General features: G+C 38.1%; 4 protein-coding genes across 6 annotated transcripts; all 4 read left to right on the forward strand.

Moving 5' to 3' along the window:
• The first annotated feature begins 160 nt into the window (after window positions 1-160).
• LOC111798462 (casein kinase 1-like protein HD16) lies at window positions 161-7,354 on the forward strand. The gene is made up of 16 exons (XM_023681621.1): window positions 161-786; window positions 1,546-1,677; window positions 1,758-1,831; window positions 1,937-2,006; window positions 2,113-2,168; window positions 2,245-2,316; window positions 2,760-2,854; window positions 2,962-3,028; window positions 3,117-3,246; window positions 3,337-3,555; window positions 3,659-3,801; window positions 3,871-4,045; window positions 6,106-6,196; window positions 6,301-6,458; window positions 6,537-6,725; window positions 6,815-7,354. The coding sequence occupies exons 1-16, from the start codon at window positions 433-435 to the stop codon at window positions 6,872-6,874; spliced, it is 2,085 nt and encodes a 694-aa protein (XP_023537389.1). The 5' UTR covers window positions 161-432; the 3' UTR covers window positions 6,875-7,354.
• A 206-nt stretch (window positions 7,355-7,560) lies between these two features.
• LOC111798460 (mitogen-activated protein kinase kinase kinase 1-like) lies at window positions 7,561-10,158 on the forward strand. Its single transcript, XM_023681620.1, has 2 exons — window positions 7,561-7,895; window positions 9,089-10,158. The coding sequence occupies exon 2, from the start codon at window positions 9,310-9,312 to the stop codon at window positions 10,009-10,011; it is 702 nt and encodes a 233-aa protein (XP_023537388.1). The 5' UTR covers window positions 7,561-7,895; window positions 9,089-9,309; the 3' UTR covers window positions 10,012-10,158.
• A 927-nt stretch (window positions 10,159-11,085) lies between these two features.
• LOC111798459 (ultraviolet-B receptor UVR8) lies at window positions 11,086-15,305 on the forward strand. Of its 3 annotated transcripts, none has more exons than XM_023681619.1 (6): window positions 11,086-11,467; window positions 11,561-11,725; window positions 12,638-12,673; window positions 12,958-13,082; window positions 13,182-14,503; window positions 14,813-15,305. In XM_023681619.1, the coding sequence occupies exons 1-5, from the start codon at window positions 11,368-11,370 to the stop codon at window positions 14,475-14,477; spliced, it is 1,722 nt and encodes a 573-aa protein (XP_023537387.1). In that variant the 5' UTR covers window positions 11,086-11,367; the 3' UTR covers window positions 14,478-14,503; window positions 14,813-15,305. The 3 variants fall into 3 exon arrangements, with proteins under 3 accessions (XP_023537387.1, XP_023537386.1, XP_023537385.1); XM_023681618.1 differs by having other exon boundaries at window positions 14,863-15,305; XM_023681617.1 differs by lacking the exon at window positions 14,813-15,305 and having other exon boundaries at window positions 13,182-14,762.
• A 785-nt stretch (window positions 15,306-16,090) lies between these two features.
• Window positions 16,091-23,468, forward strand: LOC111798458 (nuclear pore complex protein NUP85). The gene is made up of 18 exons (XM_023681615.1): window positions 16,091-16,600; window positions 16,843-16,945; window positions 17,233-17,343; window positions 17,455-17,538; window positions 18,132-18,203; window positions 18,319-18,375; window positions 19,086-19,205; window positions 19,394-19,594; window positions 19,723-19,833; window positions 19,905-19,942; window positions 20,035-20,191; window positions 20,642-20,743; window positions 20,861-20,917; window positions 21,260-21,406; window positions 22,296-22,366; window positions 22,434-22,524; window positions 22,765-22,821; window positions 22,904-23,468. Exons 1-18 carry the CDS (start codon window positions 16,215-16,217, stop codon window positions 23,096-23,098), a joined length of 2,160 nt encoding a protein of 719 aa, XP_023537383.1. The 5' UTR covers window positions 16,091-16,214; the 3' UTR covers window positions 23,099-23,468.
• Window positions 23,469-23,524: the final 56 nt, after the last annotated feature.

The following is a 23,524-nucleotide window of genomic DNA, read 5'->3' on the forward strand; positions in this document are numbered from 1 at the left end:
TCACTAATTAATTTTTTATTATTGTACTAAAAAATTAAAAAAAAAAATAATTATTTTTCTTTTATTATTGTCTCAAGTATTTAATATATATTTTTTTTAAAGAGTTAAATTAAAGAAAAAAATAGGAAAATAAATAAATAAATAAATAAGTAGAGTATGCTGCATAAACAAAGGCTAAGCTCTCTCTCTGTCTTTCTCTCTCTCCTTAGTCATCCTGCTTCTCTGTACTGAAAATCAACTGACCCTTCCAATCTTTCTCTTTGATTTAGCGCCGGCAAAGATCTCCGGCTGAGCTATCCTTGTGCCCGGTACTCCGATTTCCACACATTTTCTGCTATCAATTTGAAATTTGGGGGTTCGATGACCGTCGATGATTCCTGAGGCTTCTTCTCCGGCGAACTTTGTCGCCCTTCATGGACCACCACCTGTACGATGCCTGAGCTCCGTAGAAAGTCACGGAGGAGCCGGGTATCTGAAGACCCAATCCCGATTGTGCACCAAACACCCGTTAAGCTAACTGTCAGAACACGCCACCGTGGAAAACCTGCTAAGCGCGGCGGAGAGAAGTGTATTAAGGGGGGGAACGACGCGATCGACGCCGATGGTGAGAGGGAGATTGTGAACCCTGGAATCGGTCTTGAAACTAGCGAAGGTGAAGTTGGGAAGGACAAAGAGCTACTGGAGGTTGGTGTTAAAGCCATGGATGAGTTCGATAGTGGAGGACGGAACGGCGATAAAGGTCCTAAAGCTGAGGATGAAAGCACGGCCGCTCCTCTTCCGGAGAAGGTGAGGCTTTTTTCTGACGTTTCTTGAATTGATGGCTTTGTGTTGATGATTGGGAAAGGATTAGGGAACGGAAATTGGGGTTTTGATTCTATCTCCCTGTTCCCATATGTAAATTTCTTGGATTTCATGTATGTTTTGACGATTTGAGAAATGTGTGAACTATTGTTGGGGAACCCCAAGTGATTTCAGCTGGACTTGTTAATTATGAGCTGATGCAGCTTTTAGACATGGCCTTGTTTGAGATTGCAGCATAGTTGAGAGGCTTTCATATCTTTGGAGTTAAAGAAATGTCAGTAATGAATAAATGGGGATTTGCTATTGTGCTTGATTTTGACACTGTCTATGTATTTGATCTTTGTTTTTCAGCTAATATCCTTGTTTCTACTTCTAATATGTGGAGCTGGAAGGATCCGATTATGAAAGTCGAATACTTTGAATGGAAATGATTGTTGTTCTACTTCGATCTTTTCGTTTGTGGTTTTATTTATTAGCATACCTTTCTGTGTTCTCCTAGTGATTGTATTGACTTTATTAGCTCTTACTTGTCTTTGTTTTGTTGATGTTTCATTTTATGCTGTAATGATCCGAAAGTGATACGATGGCTGTTGAAATATTGTGTTCGTTTTTTCTCCCTTCATTTGGACAATAATAGAGAAATATTATATATAGGATTAACGCTCCGTGAGTCTCGTTCAAAGTTGCAGTTGTGGTCTTTTTAGCTTCTGTTTTTCATATTTTATGTTCTTCTGAATGCAACAGGTTCAGGTTGGCGGCTCTCCATTATATAAAGTAGAAAGAAAACTAGGAAAAGGAGGTTTTGGACAGGTGTATGTGGGTCGACGCATGGGTCCCACGAGCTTGAATGAAAGATCTGGCTCTGGAGCTGTAGAGGTATGATATCCTTATCTGTAATGTTTACTGATTACTCGTTTCACGTTACCAACTTCTCGTGTGATCTGTCCAAATTTCAGATAGCCTTAAAATTTGAGCATAGAAGTAGTAAAGGGTGCAACTATGGACCTCCCTATGAGTGGCAGGTTTACAAGTAATTCTCTTCACAGTTCTTGCTTGATATGTTTTAGTGTCGAATAGGTATGTTATATTACATACATTTATACGTGTTCTAATCACTTCACTCTTGGCTCTTCAGTGCACTAGGTGGTAGCCATGGTGTGCCAAGAGTTCATTACAAGGGTCGGCAAGGTGACTACTATGTCATGGTACGTTTTGTTTTGTTTACTTTTAAGACGGTTAAAGCCTAAAAGGGCGTCAGAGATATGCATCATTATTTTAGTTGTGTTGTGAATGAATATACTTTGGATATAGGTTATGGACATGCTTGGACCTAGTCTTTGGGATGTCTGGAACAACAATGCTCACACGTAAGTTCGTAGTATAATTTGATCATTTGTGCAGATTTATTGCATGTTAATGTCTACTTCATTATTTGAATCTCAGGATGTCGATTGAAATGGTTGCATGCATCGCAATCGAGGCAATCTCCATATTAGAGAAGATGCATTCTAGAGGGTAAGGCCTTTATTCTGTATTCTTCTTATAGTGATGATCGATAAAAAAGGTTTGTGGTTCAACGTCGTGTGATTAGATTGCCATGGGAATCAAATAGGAAGAAACTCAATGTAGTCATTTTTGGATTGACATTTTAGGCCTCCTACGCCTTTTGGTTCATTTCCCACCCATAGCAGCTTCTGAAGCTTTGCTGCTAGGGCTTCCTTGTTTCTTATGGAGGGACGGGAAAGTTACATGGGTCCGAGGATGCTGTCGTAGTGAAGGAACATGTTAAGACTATATTGCAGATCTGTGTTCAAACATCATGACAGTTATGATGTGTGATTTTTGCATCTACTATAGCTAAGCTGGACTATTTTTACATAGTTAGCTTATTCACAGGCTCATGAATGATTTTGTTGTATTCTTGTAATTATATCTCTGCTCTCTAATGTCTCCGACAGGTACGTGCATGGTGACGTGAAGCCTGAAAATTTTTTGCTAGGCCCTCCTGGAACCCCAGAAGAGAAGAAGTTGTTTCTTGTAGATCTTGGTTTAGGTATTTCTCTCCCTCGGTTTTATTTATTTTTTTACATTTTCCATCTAATGGAATATTATTGTTTATACATATGAAACACCTTACCATTTTATTGATTCACCTTATAGCAACGAAGTGGCGTGATAGTTCAACTGGTCAACATGTTGAGTATGATCAACGGCCAGACGTTTTCCGGTATGAAAGCTGTATGTTTTATATGATAGTTGCATGCATCTATTTAACATTTAGAGACCCTTAAACAACTCTTTTTCACATCTTTTAGGGGAACAGTTCGGTATGCTAGTGTTCATGCGCATCTTGGCAGAACTGCTAGTCGGAGAGATGATTTGGAATCGCTTGCTTACACTCTTGTTTTTCTTCTTCGTGGTCGTCTGCCTTGGCAAGGATATCAGGTCTGTTTCTTCTCAGGGCTGATGGAGATTAACTCTTTGTGCAAACAGAAGATATATTAATATGAATTCTAAGTATGTTTTTTTCTCCAGGGAGAAAATAAAGGATTCCTTGTGTCCAAGAAGAAGATGTCTACTTCCTCTGAAACATTGTGCTGTTTTTGCCCACAGCCTTTTAGGCAGTTTGTTGAATATGTTGTGAATTTGAAATTTGACGAAGAGCCGAACTATGCTAGATACATCTCCCTCTTTGATGGGATCGTCGGTCCAAATCCAGATATCCATCCAATTAACACAGATGGTGCACAGAAAGTACTCATGTTTCCTTGATTGCATTTATGTGTTTATCAATGGTACTTTTTGGTTGGAAACTTTGAACGTGAATATTATCTAAAACGTTATCTGTTATGTGAAGCTTATTTTTCAGGTTGGGCAGAAGAGAGGAAGGCTATCCATGGAGGATGAAGATGACGAACAACCAAAGAAGAAGGTTCGAATGGGGATGCCTGCAACTCAATGGATTAGTGTTTATAATGCCCGTAAACCAATGAAGCAAAGGTCTGCACTTGAATTTAAGATGAAGCTCATTTACAACGACGTGTTATTGATTAAGTTATCCTGATGTAGATATCACTATAACGTTGCTGATATGAGGCTCTCTCAGCACATTGAGAAAGGAAACGAAGATGGTTTATTTATTAGTTGCGTTGCTTCATGTTCGAATCTTTGGGCCCTTATTATGGACGCTGGAACTGGATTTACCGCTCAAGTTTACGAACTCTCGCCATGCTTTCTTCACAAGGTTGGTTCCTTTTTCCATGAAGAAGAAAATAAATTATCTTGGATACTCGACATGCGAGATTACACCTTCATGTTTGTTTCTCATTGGATCAATGAATTGTGAAAATGTAACGGCCCAGACCCACCGCTAGCAGATATTGTCCTCTTTGGGTTTCCCTCAAGGGGTTAAAACGCGTCTGCTAGGGAAAGGTTTCCACACCCTTATAAAGGGTGTTTCGTTCTCCTCCCCAACCAATGTGGGATGGTGGGATTACACATAAAACTACTCTATTGCTTATCAACAGAGCATGTGCTATTGTTTGTTAAACAGCCGATAACGTTCACGTTTGTTTACTTAGGACTGGATCATGGAACAGTGGGAGAAAAACTATTACATCAGTGCAATAGCAGNTGTTGTATTCTTGTAATTATATCTCTGCTCTCTAATGTCTCCGACAGGTACGTGCATGGTGACGTGAAGCCTGAAAATTTTTTGCTAGGCCCTCCTGGAACCCCAGAAGAGAAGAAGTTGTTTCTTGTAGATCTTGGTTTAGGTATTTCTCTCCCTCGGTTTTATTTATTTTTTTACATTTTCCATCTAATGGAATATTATTGTTTATACATATGAAACACCTTACCATTTTATTGATTCACCTTATAGCAACGAAGTGGCGTGATAGTTCAACTGGTCAACATGTTGAGTATGATCAACGGCCAGACGTTTTCCGGTATGAAAGCTGTATGTTTTATATGATAGTTGCATGCATCTATTTAACATTTAGAGACCCTTAAACAACTCTTTTTCACATCTTTTAGGGGAACAGTTCGGTATGCTAGTGTTCATGCGCATCTTGGCAGAACTGCTAGTCGGAGAGATGATTTGGAATCGCTTGCTTACACTCTTGTTTTTCTTCTTCGTGGTCGTCTGCCTTGGCAAGGATATCAGGTCTGTTTCTTCTCAGGGCTGATGGAGATTAACTCTTTGTGCAAACAGAAGATATATTAATATGAATTCTAAGTATGTTTTTTTCTCCAGGGAGAAAATAAAGGATTCCTTGTGTCCAAGAAGAAGATGTCTACTTCCTCTGAAACATTGTGCTGTTTTTGCCCACAGCCTTTTAGGCAGTTTGTTGAATATGTTGTGAATTTGAAATTTGACGAAGAGCCGAACTATGCTAGATACATCTCCCTCTTTGATGGGATCGTCGGTCCAAATCCAGATATCCATCCAATTAACACAGATGGTGCACAGAAAGTACTCATGTTTCCTTGATTGCATTTATGTGTTTATCAATGGTACTTTTTGGTTGGAAACTTTGAACGTGAATATTATCTAAAACGTTATCTGTTATGTGAAGCTTATTTTTCAGGTTGGGCAGAAGAGAGGAAGGCTATCCATGGAGGATGAAGATGACGAACAACCAAAGAAGAAGGTTCGAATGGGGATGCCTGCAACTCAATGGATTAGTGTTTATAATGCCCGTAAACCAATGAAGCAAAGGTCTGCACTTGAATTTAAGATGAAGCTCATTTACAACGACGTGTTATTGATTAAGTTATCCTGATGTAGATATCACTATAACGTTGCTGATATGAGGCTCTCTCAGCACATTGAGAAAGGAAACGAAGATGGTTTATTTATTAGTTGCGTTGCTTCATGTTCGAATCTTTGGGCCCTTATTATGGACGCTGGAACTGGATTTACCGCTCAAGTTTACGAACTCTCGCCATGCTTTCTTCACAAGGTTGGTTCCTTTTTCCATGAAGAAGAAAATAAATTATCTTGGATACTCGACATGCGAGATTACACCTTCATGTTTGTTTCTCATTGGATCAATGAATTGTGAAAATGTAACGGCCCAGACCCACCGCTAGCAGATATTGTCCTCTTTGGGTTTCCCTCAAGGGGTTAAAACGCGTCTGCTAGGGAAAGGTTTCCACACCCTTATAAAGGGTGTTTCGTTCTCCTCCCCAACCAATGTGGGATGGTGGGATTACACATAAAACTACTCTATTGCTTATCAACAGAGCATGTGCTATTGTTTGTTAAACAGCCGATAACGTTCACGTTTGTTTACTTAGGACTGGATCATGGAACAGTGGGAGAAAAACTATTACATCAGTGCAATAGCAGGAGCTAATAATGGGAGCTCATTGGTAGTAATGTCCAAAGGTTAGTCGTAATACAATATATTCTAAATGGCTACTAGAAAAGACGGTTGCATACTGTGCGTGTGGGTGTGTCGCTTCTTATACTTAAATATAACTTTAATGCAGGGACTCAGTACCTTCAGCAATCTTATAAAGTCAGCGATTCATTTCCCTTCAAGTGGATAAATAAGAAATGGAGGGAGGGATTTTATGTTACTGCCATGGCCACTGCCGGCAGTAGATGGGCAATTGTCATGTCACGCGGTGCAGGATTTTCTGACCAGGTATTAGGCTAATAGGTTTTCTATTGCATGACAATTGAAGCGATTCGACATCGGTTTTGACTTCTTATCACTTCACAGGTGGTGGAACTAGATTTCCTATATCCTAGTGAAGGTGTTCACCGCAGGTGGGATAGTGGTTACCGCATCACATCGACTGCTGCAACTTTGGACCAGGCTGCTCTTGTTTTGAGTGTGCCTAGGAGAAAGCCTACCGATGAAACGCAAGAAACGCTTCGGACATCTGCCTTTCCTAGTACACACGTCAAGGTTTGCCATGCAAACATACATTCGACTTTATAATTTTGCTTAATATTGTTATATTTCTGAAGATTTTTGTTTCTGTTGTGTTTATGCAGGAGAAATGGGCAAAGAATCTTTATATTGCATCGATTTGCTATGGCCGAACTGTTTCGTGAACTACTACCCCTAAGTCGATGCCACCTAGAGCCTGCAATTTTTAACAGATGGTGCTCCTCTCGGGCGGATATGAATTTTTAAGACAAACAATTGACTGTGGCTAATGGAGTTCGTGTAGCTTAACTGTTCATTACGTCGACATCGTGTAGCATCAGATACCGACACCTATGCTCTGGCTTTCATTCATGTTATTCAAGTATGAACTAAAGTTAGATCTTTCATGTTCCTGAGGTTTGGATGATTTTACCAATTTCTTAAAGGATTTGTATAGTCTTGAGAACTAGTTCTTGACTGAAGGCATGTGCACAACGTAGGCCATCGTGCAGTTACGATTATAAAGCATCCGTGGGCACTCGATATTCATATCCCTTTTACTTGTACTTAGATCCTTATGTCTTACCTTTTTGGAACTGAGGATATTAAATGTCTGAACCTGGAAGATATCAATTTTACACCTTTAAGCGATACTTTTTAGTCGATTTTCTATCTATACAATCATTAGTTAGCCGATGATTTATGGCTCGTGCCTATTCGTTATTTTTGTGGATATCTACTAGGGTTACTAATATTGTTTGTCAACACTGGGATGGCTGTCAATTACACCCGGTTCCCTTTTTCGGAACCAGAAGAACAGCTGCCATCGGGTTTCCGAGTGCCATCAGTAGCGACGGTGCAGTTCCTCGAACCATTCTACTCTACTTCGCTTTTGTATTTTTCTTGAAGCTAAATACTTCGGCATAGACTTTGTGGTTATTAATCTTTGATTGCCATTAGAGAATGGTTTCTTGAACTGAACATGGAGGCAATGAAGAACATTTTTTTTATTGTAGAGTTCCAGAGTGAAAGAATTGGATAATCTTTGTTACTCATTCTGTTTCCGTTATCGACTGCAGGTATCTGAATTATATATCAACAACTTCGTAATCTCCCGACTCGTCTTGGCTCGATACTGGATTTCAAGAAATATTCAACCGTCGTCTGTTCACGTACACCGTGCACTTCAGATTTTTCAGCTCGAAGGTACATTGATGTTTTACTGAGATGTTAACTTCATTTTCCTGCGTAGTTTGTCATCTTGGTGATGATTCTTTGACGTATGATCGGTTTCTTTGACGGTTACGATACATATTAGCATCTTATAACTCAACACATGACTGTTTCATTATGGGGTTTGATTTCTGATTGATGAGAATCTTAGGCAGATGAAAATCAATGGTTGCTGTTTCGTAATACCTCGATTACATCTTGATTACCGCCATCTATAGCGTAAAGTTTATTGTCTTTGTTAGACGAACACGACTCTCCACAATGGTATGATATTGTCCACTTTGAGCATAAGCTCTCATGGCTTTGCTTTGGGCTTCCCCAAAAGGCCTCATACCAATGAAGTTAGTATTCCTCACTTATAAACCCATGATCATTCCCTAAATTAGCCGATGTGGGACTTCCATCATCCAACACCTCCCCTCGAACAAAGTGCGCCTCCCCTTAATCGAGGCTCGACTCCTTTGGAGTCTTAGTCATTTTTGACTGCCTTCGAGGAGGGGCTTGGCTCCTTTTCTTTTGGAATTCTTTGTTCGATATTTGAGAATTTGAGGATTTACCAATCTATTGGCACGACTAAGTTTAGGGCATGGCTCTGATACCATNAAATGACTAAGACTCCAAAGGAGTCGAGCCTCGATTAAGGGGAGGCGCACTTTGTTCGAGGGGAGGTGTTGGATGATGGAAGTCCCACATCGGCTAATTTAGGGAATGATCATGGGTTTATAAGTGAGGAATACTAACTTCATTGGTATGAGGCCTTTTGGGGAAGCCCAAAGCAAAGCCATGAGAGCTTATGCTCAAAGTGGACAATATCATACCATTGTGGAGAGTCGTGTTCGTCTAACAGTCCTAGTAAAATAACCCATGCCTGCAAAATTGTTCTTTTAAAGTTCGATAAAAGCCCTCCGAAAACGATCATGAAAGTTGTTAGATCTTTTGAAATTGTGATCTGGGCTGATGACAAACATATAACAGCACGTGTGCCTTTTCGTTCTACATGAAAATTATGCACCGTTTCTGATGTTTAACGATGAACACGAACACGTGTTCTTAATCGTTAAGATTCATCTGATTCCCCCTAGTTTCCAGTTTTGATCTCTACATTGTTTGTATAGATCTTGGTTGATGATCATAAATTGTTTTGAGATATGAACTGCACCTAACAGGATCTTGAATGGGTAGAGATTGGAATCAAGAATCTGTTCTTTTTGCAGCCTAAGGCGCTGGTAATTTGGTTATTGCGTGCCTTGTAGCCCACCGCCATTACTAACCAAGCAAGCTAAGCCTATGAATTCTCCGCACACTTTCCCTTCTCTCCGCCACCAAACTTACCCATCGTTTCCCTCAAAGCTACACAAAGAATCGTGTGGTTTACCTTCCCTTATATATGTATGTGGTACTTGGAATTGCCTTTCAAATTCTCATGGAGTCTGTTGCTTCGACTTCATCTGCACCGGACCGCCCCCGTCCTCGTCTTCCTTGGTTCGAGCCCTCCCAAGCTATGACTGCCCGGATTGTTCGAGCTCTCCACCATCACCTCCGTCTCCTACACCGCTCTGATTCTTCGTTCTTTGTCTTGGGAGCCACAGGCAATGTCTACATTGTGTCTCTATCCTCTACCCCCTCGTGCACTTGCCCCGATCGTATTACGCCTTGCAAACACATGTTATTTGTTTACATTCGAGCTCTGGGTGTGTCACTGGATGATGTATGTCTTTGGCGGAGAACGCTTCGACCGTGTCAATTGAATCGTTTGCTTACTGCACCTGTTATGGCGGAATCGCTTGCTGAAATTAGTCTACGTAGAGTATTTCATCAACAATTCTTTCAGGTAAAAGAAAGGACTTCTTGTGTACCTATTGTAGATATTGAAGATGGGACTGCATGTCCTGTTTGTTTGGATGATCTAAAGAAGGACGATCGGGTTGTGGCTTGTACGACATGTCGAAATCTCGTTCATGATGATTGTTTCTCGAGGTGGAAACGAAGCAAGGGAAGGAGAAATATTAGCTGTGTAGTTTGTAGGGCAAGATGGAAGGACACGACAAACGAACAAAAGTATTTGAATTTGTCTGCCTATCTCGATTAACACGATGCAATTGACAACAATCGCTATTATAGCTAAACAGACACCATAAGATGTCTCGTAATGAAACTATTGATCAGTGTTAAATTAAAACATTGTGTTTATTGTTAATACTTTTAAAGGTTAAAAAATACAATTAGCGTTATTTGTTAAAAAAAAATACGGAAATACATCCAAAAATATTTTAAAATTTAAAATTTTTCATTTACTTTATTTTTATTTTTTATCTTTTAAAATTAAAATAATTGTATTTACTATTAAAAAAAATTAAAATATCTTCAAATTTTTAATATGTTAAAAAATACTATCATGTTTAATTTTAAGAGTAGTATTAACACGTTTAATATTTATGAAAAAAATTAATTTTTTTCGGTCACTATCTGTAATATGATTGTGACCCGAATAAGTCATTGAGGACGATGACTAAGTTAAGTGGGGAAGGATGTCACAACCATAGTAGGAAGGGATGTCACAACCATAGTAGGAAGAGAATAGGCTGTGACCCTCACGTCATGACAACACCCATACAGAGTAGGTTGTGATCCTCACGCACAAAGTAGGTTGTGACCCTCACGCCATACTATGAAGAGAGTAGGTTGTGACTCTCACGTCATGACAATGACAACAACCATACTATGAAGAGAGTAGGTTGTGACTCTCACGCCATGACAATGACAACAACCATACTATGAAGAGAGTAGGTTGTGACCCTCACGCCATGACAATGACAACAACCATACTATGAAGAGCAGGTTGTGACCCTCACGCTATGACAAGCACAGTGGCGTCCCTCAAGAGACGCTCATCCAGCCATATGCGAGCCAGTATAGAAGAGTGCCATGATGGAGGATGGACAAAAATTGTCTATAGACATCTTTCATCGGGCCATGGGCCAATATAGAAGAGTGTTATGATGGAGGATGGACAAAAATTGTCTATAGACATCTTATAGCTTATATTCAAACTTATCGTTAATTTTTTTAAAATTTAAAGGTATTTTTTTAAATATATTTTTTAAATGTATTAATTTTTTCATCCATATTTTAGGAATATATTAAAAAAATAAAAATCGATATTTTCCTAAATGATTGAATAGTAAGCGATAGCCTTGTTTCTGGAGATATCCTCGCCGTTTCCTTCTTCAATCAATTTGTGGAGTTCAATAATTAATTGAATGAAGCTTCAATGGAGTTGCAGAGGTGAATTTGAGCTATAGTAATCAGTATCTTCGATCTTAGACAAAGGCGCAGCAGCTTTCATCAATCTCACACCGACAAATTTGATCCGTTGCGCACTCCTAAGTCTGGATTCTTTCTGTTACCCTGCTTTCGTTGCCTGAGTTTTGTGCTAGGCTACGCAATGGAGGATTCCGGGACCGGGATTCGAGCTTCTTCCGGTAAGATATCGGCTAAAGTCGTCGCTATTGCTGCTGGTGAAGCTCACACTCTCGCTCTTACTGGTAGGGAGATTTTATGATTTGTGCATTTCTCTATTGTTTCTCAGTTGATATAGAATCGGAAGTTGTGACGGAGTTCTGTGTTGTGGATTGCAGGAGATGGGAGAGTGTATTCATGGGGAAGAGGAATGTTTGGGCGGCTTGGGACGGGGACGGAAGCGGACGAACTTTTACCTGTACGAGTTAAGCTTGGTTCTGAGGAAGCGAATCTCGAAGTTGTGGCGATTGCTGCTGGTTCTTATCATAGCCTCGCTCTTGCTGGTTAGTGTGATTGTTTGTCTTTTTGGATTTCAAATACTGCATTCGATCTTCAGATAGAGCTTGTTTTGCTTTAACTGTTGCGAAATTGTTTGGGTAAATGAAAACATGAATTCTAAATCTAAAATATGAGCATCACAGGATTCATGCTCTTTCAATATCTGATCATTTTTAGTTCCTTGACGACGAAAAGGTTCTGAAACAGTTTGATTTTTCATTCAGTTTNGAATTCATGCTCTTTCCATATCTGATCATTTTTAGTTCCTTGACGACGAAAAGGTTCTGAAACAGTTTGATTTTTCATTCAGTTTAATGGTTTAGAGAGTTTTGTTTCAAATGCGAGAGAAAGGAAGAACTCTCACTTGTAAAGTTTTGAAGGAGTTAGACGTACGCTAATTGATTGAGAAAATAAGCATTTTAAGTAGAAACTGAGACAAAATTTGAAGAACTTATAGAGTGGGCAGCTGTAGAACTCAATGCAGCAGCTAGAAATGCCTTCGTTGACCTATCTTGTGTTAGAAACTACGACTCTTCGCAATAGTATGATATTGTCCACTTTGAGCATAAGCTCTCATGGCTTTGTTTTTTGTTTCCCCAAAAGGCCTCGTACCAATGGTATGATTGTCGTATTACCGATCTGAGCAATTGACAACGGTGTGTTATTTATGCACTTGAATTTGATGCACAAGTCATATCATATAAGAAAGGGGTTTCTAAGTTTTTTTTATCTTTTTGGTTAAATATCATACAAACAATTTCTTATGAAAGTTGAGGAACCAAAACAAGATATTTAGAGAAATCAAAATAAAAGATTAGTGATTTTGAAGAAAGTAGGCTGAAAGCGTTATGTTCCAGTGCTACTGTACTGATTTATAAATGGGGGTCTAGTTGTGCTCACGCTCTATTTATTCGCAGATGATGGTTCAGTTTGGAGCTGGGGTTACAACATCTGTATCCTTTGAAATGGGTTCACCCGGATTGTTCTCATGCATTTAGTAGTGCATAAATGTGATGTCCCACATTGATTGGGGTGGAGAACAAACCACCATTTATAAGGGTGTGGAAACCTTCCTCTAGCAGATGCGTTTTAAAGCCTTGAGGGGAAGCCCTAAAGGAAAAGCCCAAAGAGGACAATATCTGCTATCGGTGGATCTGGGCTGTTACAATAAATTATCAAGTGTGCTCATTTTTCCTCTTACAGTTTTATCCTCTCTTCATCCTTGACTATCACAAAGATGGCCAACTTGGATTTGATGGAGGAAATTCCGCTACCCCGTGCTTGCTGAAGCAGTTTCTTGAGTTGGAATCTCCAGATTCTTCGACAGACGAGTCAGGCTCGAAGGATAAGGGGTCAAAAACGGTCTGTCATGAGTTTTCTCATTGTTTTGATGAATAGAATCCGAATTGTGCTTGTTTGTTTGTTTTCTTCCTTTTAAGTTTTCCATTGCATCTATATCAGATTTGTGACGTCAAAGCTGGGGGGTTGGTCTCTCTTGCAATCGACGATCTCGGAGCCCTATGGATGTGGGGTAATTGTCCAAAGCCAAACGGTGAGGACAAAGTTGGCTTATCTTATGTTAGCAGCTTCACTCCCTCTCCAGTGTCGGAGCTCCATGGCCATACTGTTGTTAAGGTTGCTTGTGGTAATGAGCATATCGTGGCCCTGGTTAGCGTTGGGGCAACCTACAATAAAGATGAAGATTTAGTTTGCTACTCATGGGGAAATAATTCTCATGGCCAATTAGGCCTGGGAGATAGAGATGGCAGGGCACGTCCCCAACTTATCGAGACATTTAACGAGGCATCCCCTTGGGCAGTGTATGAGGTAGCGTGCGGGGCATTCCATACCGCTTTACTTAGCCGCAGAAAGGGACCAAGTGACACTTTAGAAAGTGTATGTTGGACATTTGGTATAGGGGAAAATGGGCAGCTTGGACATGGAACTACCCAAAATGAATTGCTTCCTAAGCCTGTAAAAGAATTGCCGCAATCTGTATCTCTGATCTCAGTCGCTTGTGGCCTTTTTCACACGAGCGTTGTTTCATCAGCTGGAGATGTATGGTCCTGGGGAATGGAAAGGGGACTTGGACTTTGCCCTGATGCTAGTTTCACTGGGACCGACACAGGCGATGCGATTTCTCCCCTATCCATCTTATGCAATGGGTCTCAATCTCCAAAATTCTTGGATCCTGTTCAGGTTGCTTGTGGGGCTGCTCACACTATCATTGTTGCACATAATGGATATAAGTTATGGTCATGGGGACGAGGAAGAAGTGGAGTTCTTGGAAATGGTAAGACAGTCGATTGTTATACTCCCACCGTCGTGTCGTGGCCTCCACCGGGCGAGGATTTCACTCAAGAGGAAATAGAAACAAAAAACACGGAAGATAAAGTCAAAGAAGATAGTACCGAGGAAGTAACCGAAGAAAACAAAAAATTGCTTATAGCTATGGAGGAAATCAAAGTTCTGCTAGAGAAACTGTCTGTTATGGAACGGTATGCAAGCTTTCTTCATGGCACCATATTTGGAAAACCGTTCCAAGAAGGAGATATCCCACTCTCATTGCAAAATTCTGGTACGTTCGACATTGCCAAGGAATGGGAAAGCCTTTTCGAGTCGATAGATCGCAAAGATCTACTAAGGATGGAGGCAGTCTACCAACACATGCTGGCAACTATTAAAGACAAGATCATGAAGAAAAGGGTCCAGGAGCTTGTGAACGAGTTTCTCCAATCTTCAACGTCTAAAAATTAGTGTTATAAGCCGAGAGGAGCCATCAGGTATGCAAAATCTGAACATCTTTCAAATTATTCTGCTTTTCAAGATAGATAATGTGTATCAACCTGCAAGAACTTGCCCGTCATGATTATCATTACCATTGTACAATAAATTGTGACTTTGTTTAGCGTAAGCTGTAGCCCTGAATAATAGCCTAGCCTGCCCTTTTACAGTATGATTGTGAAACAATCTAGAAGATATATGTGTCGGACTGTCGATTTTGTTCGTGATCTTATCGACAAACGTTGTATTTCTTTGGTTTCTGTTTGGGATGCTTGAAATGTTTAATGTAAATTTATATTCTTTTGAAGATTTGGAAGAAGTATTGGAAGATTTGATATAGATGATTGTAACTTTGAAGGTAAAGAAGAGAAGGTTTGAAGTGGTTATGGAAGATTCCTTACTTTGGAAGGAAAAGTATTATGGGGGTGGCATGGAATCTCTGTCGTATCCGTCCGTATGGATTAATAAAAGGCTTCGAGGAAATAGATTCAAGCTATAGAAATATCTTATTTGAGCTGTCCTATCTGTCGGGTGAGGATTAATGAAAGGGTTCGAGGAAATGGATTCAAGGCATGGAGACATCTTATTTGAGTTGTCCTATCTGTCGGTAAAGATTAATAAAAGGGTTCGAGGAAATGAATTCTAGGCACAGAGACAACTTATTTGTGTTGTCTTATCTATCGGTAAGGATTAATAAAAGGGTTCGAGGAAATGAATTTAAGGCATAGAGACTTCTTATTTGAGTTGTCCTACTCGTTGGTAAGGATTAATAAACGGGTTCGAGGAAATGGATTCAAGGCATAGAGACATCTTATTTAAGTTGTCCTGTCTATCGGTGAGGATTAATAAAACGCTTTGAAGAAATGATTCAAGTCATTAGAGACATCATGTCTCGAATTATGTATACGTTGGGCTAAAAAAAATTAATTTGACAAACACGAATATAACTAAACTAACATAAAAGATATATTATATTTTAAAGTTAGAGGTTTGAATTTCTATTTTACCAAAAAAATAATAATAATAATAATAAATAAATAATAATAATACTGTGATTTTAAGTTTATATTTTAACTTATTTTATTTTGATTTTCACACGTAAATAGTAAATACTTATTCTAGTTATATACATATATATATATATACATATGTAGATACATATACACATATATATAGATACATACAGATACATACATACAGATACATACATATACATATACATATATACACACATACATATAAATACATATATATACATACATATACATATATATATACATATACATATATATACATACATACATATAGATACATATATACATACATATACATATATACAGATACATACATATACATACATATATATACATCTATATGTATGTATATGTATGTGTATATATATGTATATGTATGTGTATATATACAAACATACATATGCATACATATATATGGTACATACATATATATGGTACATACATATATATGGTACATACATATGCATACATATATATACATACATATACATACAATATGACCGAAAAAATCGGGGTTCGTCATTTACACCGAACCGCGAAGTTAGGGCTTAATTAGACCTAACTGTTTTACTTTCCCGGCTTTTTCCTTCTTCGAATTCTCTTCTTCGAATTCTCTTCTTCGCTCCCAAAACCCTAGCAGAGCTCACTCACACTCTGTTGAGTTGAAGCTGCTGAAATGCCAGCCCCCGTTTCTGATTCTTCTCCCAGCGGAGCTCTAGTATTGTCCTCTTCGGTGGACCGAGAAGTGGTCTACCCTATCAGGCATGAAGTTAAGCCTCCAATAGCTCGATTATCCATTTCCTGGGCCAGAGGCAACTCCTTCCGTGTTTCCATTTTTAAGCAGCAGTGTGGCGACAATTCTGCAGGTTCTGATGACGGTGAAGTTGGCGGGCAAGTTTTGGAGGTGAAGATCAGAAATGGAGATACGGAAATTAGTGCTGCGGAGTTTCGGAGGATCGCGTACGGTTCAGTCTCCCCATTTGCTCTTCTTCAGAGTCGGAAGAATATGGTTTTGGGCTTGTCGAAGATGTCGATGGGTTTGTCACAGTTTAATCCGGATGGGTAAGCGCTAAAGAATGTGGTGGTAATTAGAAATTTATAATTTAATTTGTTGGATTGCATTATCTGTATGAAAACTCCCATTTCTATAAGAAATGTCTATTGCACTGGGAATTGGACTTTGAAGGAGTTCTGCTGATTTTCTGGTGTACATCGAATTGGACGCAATGCTTTTTATTATCAAACCTCTTTGATACATGTTGAGTTATTCCTCTACTAATTAGAAGGGACTCGTTTAAAAACAGGTGGGAATACATAGCGGAGTATAGCAAGGACGTGAGTTCAATTCTTGGTAACCCGAAGGCACTTCCTAGCTCGGCTATTGAGGATCCACTGGAAATTTTGAAGGTGAGTTGATGTTTCTGCAGTCGCATATTAATTTTGAATTCTAGTAGCTCTTTCCAGTAATAATGCCTGGAAGTGCTTGGATATCGTTAAGTTTACTGAGGATTGTCACTGGACGCGGAGTTACTGTTGCTAAACCTTTATTTCATATGCCACAAGTAATTTTGTTATTGATATTTTAAGAATCTCTATAGAAAGTCGAGGAGNGTGGACGCGGAGTTAATGTTGCTAAACCTTTATTTCTTATGCCATAAGTAATCTTGTTATTGATATTTTAAGAATCTCTATAGAAAGTCGAGGAGCCTACATGTTTGAAAGCTGCTTGGGAGCTGATGGATGTGTTTTATGCAGACAAGCAGTCTCATTGGTGGCTTAATGAACGCCTTGTTGATTGGTTAGCTGTATTGATCTTCCCTTCTTTTTCATTCTTTTCTTTAAGAATTTATATTGGAAAAGTCCCACTAATGGTAATAATTATCTGTTGATAGTTCATACTTGTCTTGTCATTGCAGGAATATGATAGCGTCCTCTCAACTACACAATCAACTATCCATTCAAAACTTGTCAATTTTCAAAAAGAACTTGACGACTTACAGGTTCCCCACATTTGGTTCCATCATTTTTCGTTCATTCATTTTAGTTACCTATGTGTTTCTTATAGTTTTTAGACTTTTGTTCCCACTTGCAAATGTTAGCATCCATTGTTCTTTTTGGTCATTGGTGANTACGAGTGAAAGGCCTCCCCCCCCCAGTTCTCTCATCTCAATACCTAACCAACCTCCTAGGCCATAATAACCTATCAGGCCAAAACAAGCTTTATCTTAGTTCTAGTGTACCTTTTTCTGCTATACAGTATTTCTGATTGGTAGTAGTTGTTCTTTGTCATTTTTCTGTGAGAAGGCTTGCTACTCTCTGATTTGTAGCTGGTGAAGGTGAACGCAACATCTTTTCATTGCAAGAAAGTAGAATTGAGAGAGTGGTTTTTTATATCATATCTCCTGCCTTAATAGACTTTGTAAATAGTCCTTTTGGTGAAGTTTGCCTTGTATGATTTATTGTTATTGTTTCCTTACCATGCAATTGGATTTGTTACTTGATATTTGCAAATGTTAGCATCCATTGTTCTTTTTGGTCATTGGTGATCATTAACTATGATATTTTTTCTTTTTTTAATTTTTTTTATGTCAAGGTAGTTGAGGATAATCCAAGTTATTGGGATGTCATTTCATCAGCATTAGCAGTTGGTTGGCAAGAGATTGTTGTAAGTGGATATAGGATATTCACTTAGTGTTCCATTCTTTATACCTATTAACCAGCATATGACATCACACATCACACAATGATTTAAAAAGTGGTAATGCTGGTTCTGCTTGCAGGTGAAAATGTTGCGCCTACATGGATCTTATCAGCTCGATCAGCTTAGCAATCGGGAGGTTTGTTAGAAATTTTCTGTTGCCCATAAATTGCAAAAGAACCCTAAATATGATGTGTGAACTTTTTGATCTAAGAGTTGCTGTTACATCTTCATATGCATTTTTGTACTATCACAAGAACTTACTATATGATTTTCCTTAAAATAAGAGTTAGCCCATAACACTTCACTGGGGAAGGAACTTATAAAGAATGAAGTTTTTACTGAGCAAACAGTTTAGTGGTTACAAATGTTGGTGAATGGGGTATAGTCCACATAGTCGTAAAAAAAATGCAAATTAGACATTGAACAATTTGTCTTATGAAAGAAATTCAACGATAGTAGAAAATTTTGAGGGAGGCTTCCTTGACAAGTGAAACATTCTATGAAGTGGGAGTTAAGATTATGACCATATTTCCTTATAGGAATGTAATTGATGAGTTAAATATGAGAGGAATTTATTAAAAATTTCCTTGTTTGAATGGATTTTTCTGATGGAAAGAGTGTTCCTAAAGATTTTGATATGACATAAATTAAAAAACAAGGAGAGTATATGTTCCTCGGTGATGGATGTACTGATCTCTCGATGTTTAGAATGAGTGGTTTTTGTTCCTTATACAGGTGATGTCAGTTTTCTTGTATTTGTCAGTTGTGTATCTCTAAAATTTATAGTAATGTAGTGGCAATAGAAATGTCTTTTTATAACTTCATCTGATACGTAATGGATGACAGACAGAGAATGGACTGGTAGAGGCAGTGGCTCTTCTAGTTTCAAAAATGCCACGCATGCGCCCTGAGTTGGATTCTGGTAGACTTGGTGAATGCTTCAAAACCAAGCCTGATTTTACGAAGGTATGTTGAATTGAGTTTAAAATTTTGCACATCATGTGAAAAACCTTGATACAAGGTATAGAGGTTGTTCTATAGGCATGACAAAAATGGCGGTTGCAAATAACCATGTTGAATTAAGTTTAAAATTTTGCACATCATGTTGTGAAAAATCTTGATACAAGGTATAGATTATTCATGTTGTTCAATAGGCATGGGAAAAATGGCGATCGCAAATAACCAAGTTGGACGGTAGTGCGTTTTGGGTTCACTGTGCTCATGTTCAGACAAGGGAAGGTTTGCGGAATATGCTTCAGATCATTCTAGGAAATGTTGAGAGCCTCAGTGGTGCAACCTGCAACTGGATGGAGCTGTATATCTCTCAGCTTTTGTATGTTAGACCATTCACGATGGTAATGTTCACCTGCATGATACAAGAGTTCTACTAATTTTCAGTTGCCCACTTTAGAACAATCTAACAGAGTTTCTGCATCCTGCACATTTCCCTGTAAGAGGCTAATATCTTATTCGGTTTAGTCAGGGTCTAGAAAGCATGTACAACCTGGCAGAAAGATGTATGCAGTTGAAAAAAGCATCTAATACTGATCGCTTGATGAGGCTAATGATTGGAATTCTCGGAGAAAGTACAGAGGTAAGGAATGTGGAATATATGTGTTCTGATTTTCTATTCTTGACTCAAGGGGATTCTCTGTCATGGCTCAGGTTGTTTTAGCGGAGTGTTCGAGAGGATTTGGCCCCTGGTGAGCTACAGTAGCCTTATCTTTGGTGCCTATACCTTTGATATGCATTAATGCATCAGTGTTTAAAGCTTGTTAGTACTGTCTATTGATAGGATGGTTACACATGCCATGGAATTGTTGACGGAAGAGAGTGATCAAGTAGAAGTTCTTCTACATGAGGAGCTCTATGATCTTGGGGGAATTAGCATAGAGGAGCTTCATCGGCTTGTGTATGCCCAAGTTCTCTGTTCACATGCATTTACTTGGCAGGTTTGTGTTTCTGTAATCGACTTTTTTTTTTTTTTTTTTTTTTTTTTTTTTTTTTTTTTTTTTTTTTTTTTTTTTTTTTNTTTTTTTTTTTTTTTTTTTGTGATGGGTTTGTCTAAAAGATTCAAAGAAGGATATCCTGAATAGTTCTAGTTCTATTCATATGTAGATTGTTTATTGAGATGTACGGTTTTACATGGTTCATTTTTTCTTATTCAAGTAATGTTCCTTTAGTTGGGGGACAAACATTCACAAAGTTTAAGTAGGTCCCAGGTTAAAAATGAGGAGGGAGAAAGAAGTTCATTCAGGCATTTTTTGCTGTTTGAAGTAGATTCTTGACGACTCGTCTTGTTCAAGCTCTTTGTTTATATATATTTATTTGTACAAGGTGATGAAAATTCTTCCCTCATGACATCAACTAATCCTTATGTTTTTTACACTTTTGTGTCTTAGATAGCTCCAATTTACTTGACATCGTGCGCAAAGCAGGGAATTGGATTTTTAGAAACGTTGTTATACAATCAACCTGTTCAACATAATGGGATGCTACTTAAGGTGATTGATATACGTTTTACTGCAAAATTCTATATTTGTTGGAGCTTCTGGAGTTTCTACTTGATCTGGGTTTATCTTTTGAAGGTGAATTTTAACATGATTTGTTTCTCCTTGTAGAATTTAGAGATATGTCGATTATATGAACTTGACGATCTTAGTTCGAACATTATGAAGGTATGTTTCAGTTTAATTTATTACTTTTCAATTGCCTACAACTAGGCGAATCTTGTAATGGACACAAGTATTCTAGGAGTTCATGTTTTATTTACATGCACGAACACTCAAAAAAGGAATTCTAATGTTCAGATTGCCGGANTCTCCTTGTAGAATTTAGAGATATGTCGATTATATGAACTTGACGATCTTAGTTCGAACATTATGAAGGTATGTTTCAGTTTAATTTATTACTTTTCAATTGCCTACAACTAGGCGAATCTTGTAATGGACACAAGTATTCTAGGAGTTCATGTTTTATTTACATGCACGAACACTCAAAAAAGGAATTCTAATGTTCAGATTGCCGGAGTTTACCACTGGAAGCATGGTAGGAAAGGGTGTGGGGTTTTTTGGCTTCGGAAAGCTAGGGATGAAGTTCGTCTTAACAAGATTGCCCTGCAATTGTTTGATTCAGTTGGAAAGTCCATATCTGATGAAAGTTTCAAGGTAATATAAATCTCTAATTCCAGCATTCCATAATCTCAAACTAAGAAGCAAACACTTTAGTTTGGCTAGTGTGTTCGTGTATGCACGTAGACACTAATTTAACACTTGTTAGCACAATAGACATGTTAGATACTAGTTGTACAGTGTTAATATAGATTTAATATTTGTTAGACTCATATCAAATACTTGTTACAGAAATACATCAAACTCATTTGTCAAGTGTATAAATACATCAACATAGACTTTGAATTTCCTTCTTGTACCAAAATGATATACATTTTATAAAATGTGTCTTGCATCCTAGATTTAAAATAAAAATAACGTGACATTATATGTGTCATGTATTTGTATCAATGCTTCTTAGATCACAAGTCAATGTTTTTTGACTTTTGAGAAAAGTGTCTTTTTTTTGTGTGTGTATGTATGTGTGTGTGAAGCACTTGCTGTAATAAGCATGTTTGGGAAATCATTATTTAAATGCTTTTTCTTTCTTTCTTTTTTTTTTTTGAAATTTTCTAACCAACTTTTGATTATAATTTTTTTTTTTATAAAGGTGCTTTTAATTGGTAAAATCACTCCAAATATTTTAACCAAATGCCATAAATTTTGAGAAAAGCATCTTTAGTCATCTTAAGTACCTTAAAAGGCATGCAAAACACACTCTTAAAACCAGGATGCTTTGAGATTTTTAATTTGGAGAACCCATGTGTTGAATTCCAGCTCTTCCAAAATTGGATTTGTTACATAAATGTCTGGTTATTTTTCATCTCTATGGTATCATATTCTGGCATTGCTCATTAAAATTCCTTTATTGATGTATCACTTGTGAAAAGCGTCCCATATTTGTGCAATCAGTCACATTCATATTCGCCATTTATCAATTTTGCAGCAATGGGAAGGATTAATCGAATTATTGGGTTCTGAATCTAAGAATACTGGAGGCCTTGAGTTTCTCCACAAGTATGCTTCATTCCCTTGCTTTTCTTTCAATTTATTCTCTCCTATCTAACCTTTGGTGGATGAATAGGTACAGGGATTTCAAAAAATCACTTCATCAAGTTCATCATAAGGGGAAAACTACAGGCGTTGTACAGTCTGCAGTAGACTCTCTCATTGCGGTATTACTTAACTTTCCCTTACAAAAGCACATGGCAAGCTTTGAAGTGTTCAAAATCAGTTTCACATTTTTAGAGATTAATTGGGTGAATTTATTGCCTAATGAAACATCAAGCACTTTGAGGCCTTTATTGGTTCTAATTAGAAAAACAATACTGGAGATTTTCCCTATCTAATCCCATTACATTTTATCTGCTATCAATTGGACCTCTTTTAGTGATCAATATTATTTGATTCTGCAGCTTATGAAGAACCCTTCAACACCTCAGCGCTTTTGGCTGCCAATTCTTAATGACTCGGTAGTTATATTATTATATTTTTGCATGTTGTTGAACTGATATGTAGTTGCAATTATAGAATGACAACTTGACCTCTCTGCAGTTGAAGCTTATTGATTGGCACGAAGGTCCTCTACTAAACGTTGAGCAAACCAACCTTTTGTTGAACAAACTACAAGAGCTGTCAATGGCAAGGCTGCGACCAGACTTCGTTGAATCTGACTTGTCACCTCTGGCATTGAGCTCCATCAGGTTGGCTCTTGCAAAAAATCTAGGACGTGCTTTTTTGGAGGGGTGAGGATGATGTGGACTATAACCGAGCCAATGGTCGATCCCATTCTCCAGATGGTTGCACCTATCTGTCACCATGAACAAAATTATGATGGTATAGTTGCTCATCGACATGTCGAGGGTTTCGCTTCCTTTTTAGACCAATCACTTGAGGTGAACTGTGCATCCATCTCTTGGCTACTGTTGCGGCTTTTATTTGTCTAGTACGGAAGTGTAATCTTGTTATGGGAGGTTCATGGGACATGAAGATCATCTAATGCCATATTATGCAACACTTATAGTTGGTCACAGGGTAGTTTATTTATAAATGCTTGTGCATAGGAGGAACACGTAAACAGAAAAAATGGTCTACTTGGGTTCCCGATTTGAATTATCAATTTTGTGTCTAATAGATTATTAATTAATTTAGCATTTTTCTAAAAATACGAATTTG

This window comes from Cucurbita pepo, chromosome LG07, assembly GCF_002806865.2.
Source record: "Cucurbita pepo subsp. pepo cultivar mu-cu-16 chromosome LG07, ASM280686v2, whole genome shotgun sequence".
In the NCBI taxonomy this organism is placed as follows: Eukaryota; Viridiplantae; Streptophyta; class Magnoliopsida; order Cucurbitales; family Cucurbitaceae; genus Cucurbita; species Cucurbita pepo.

Coding starts and splice junctions, on each gene's coding strand:
- LOC111798460 (XM_023681620.1), top strand. CDS start 9,310: ATGTATGTGGTACTTGGAATTGCCTTTCAAATTCTCATGGAGTCTGTT.
- LOC111798462 (XM_023681621.1), top strand. CDS start 433: ATGCCTGAGCTCCGTAGAAAGTCACGGAGGAGCCGGGTATCTGAAGAC. Junction 1,832..1,936: donor TATGAGTGGCAGGTTTACAA/GTAATTCTCTTC, acceptor TTGGCTCTTCAG/TGCACTAGGTGGTAGCCATG. Junction 6,459..6,536: donor GTGCAGGATTTTCTGACCAG/GTATTAGGCTAA, acceptor ATCACTTCACAG/GTGGTGGAACTAGATTTCCT.
- LOC111798458 (XM_023681615.1), top strand. CDS start 16,215: ATGCCAGCCCCCGTTTCTGATTCTTCTCCCAGCGGAGCTCTAGTATTG. Junction 18,204..18,318: donor TTGGTTGGCAAGAGATTGTT/GTAAGTGGATAT, acceptor TTCTGCTTGCAG/GTGAAAATGTTGCGCCTACA. Junction 22,367..22,433: donor GGCCTTGAGTTTCTCCACAA/GTATGCTTCATT, acceptor GTGGATGAATAG/GTACAGGGATTTCAAAAAAT.
- LOC111798459 (XM_023681619.1), top strand. CDS start 11,368: ATGGAGGATTCCGGGACCGGGATTCGAGCTTCTTCCGGTAAGATATCG. Junction 11,726..12,637: donor TCATAGCCTCGCTCTTGCTG/GTTAGTGTGATT, acceptor ATTTATTCGCAG/ATGATGGTTCAGTTTGGAGC. Junction 12,674..12,957: donor GAGCTGGGGTTACAACATCT/GTATCCTTTGAA, acceptor ACTATCACAAAG/ATGGCCAACTTGGATTTGAT.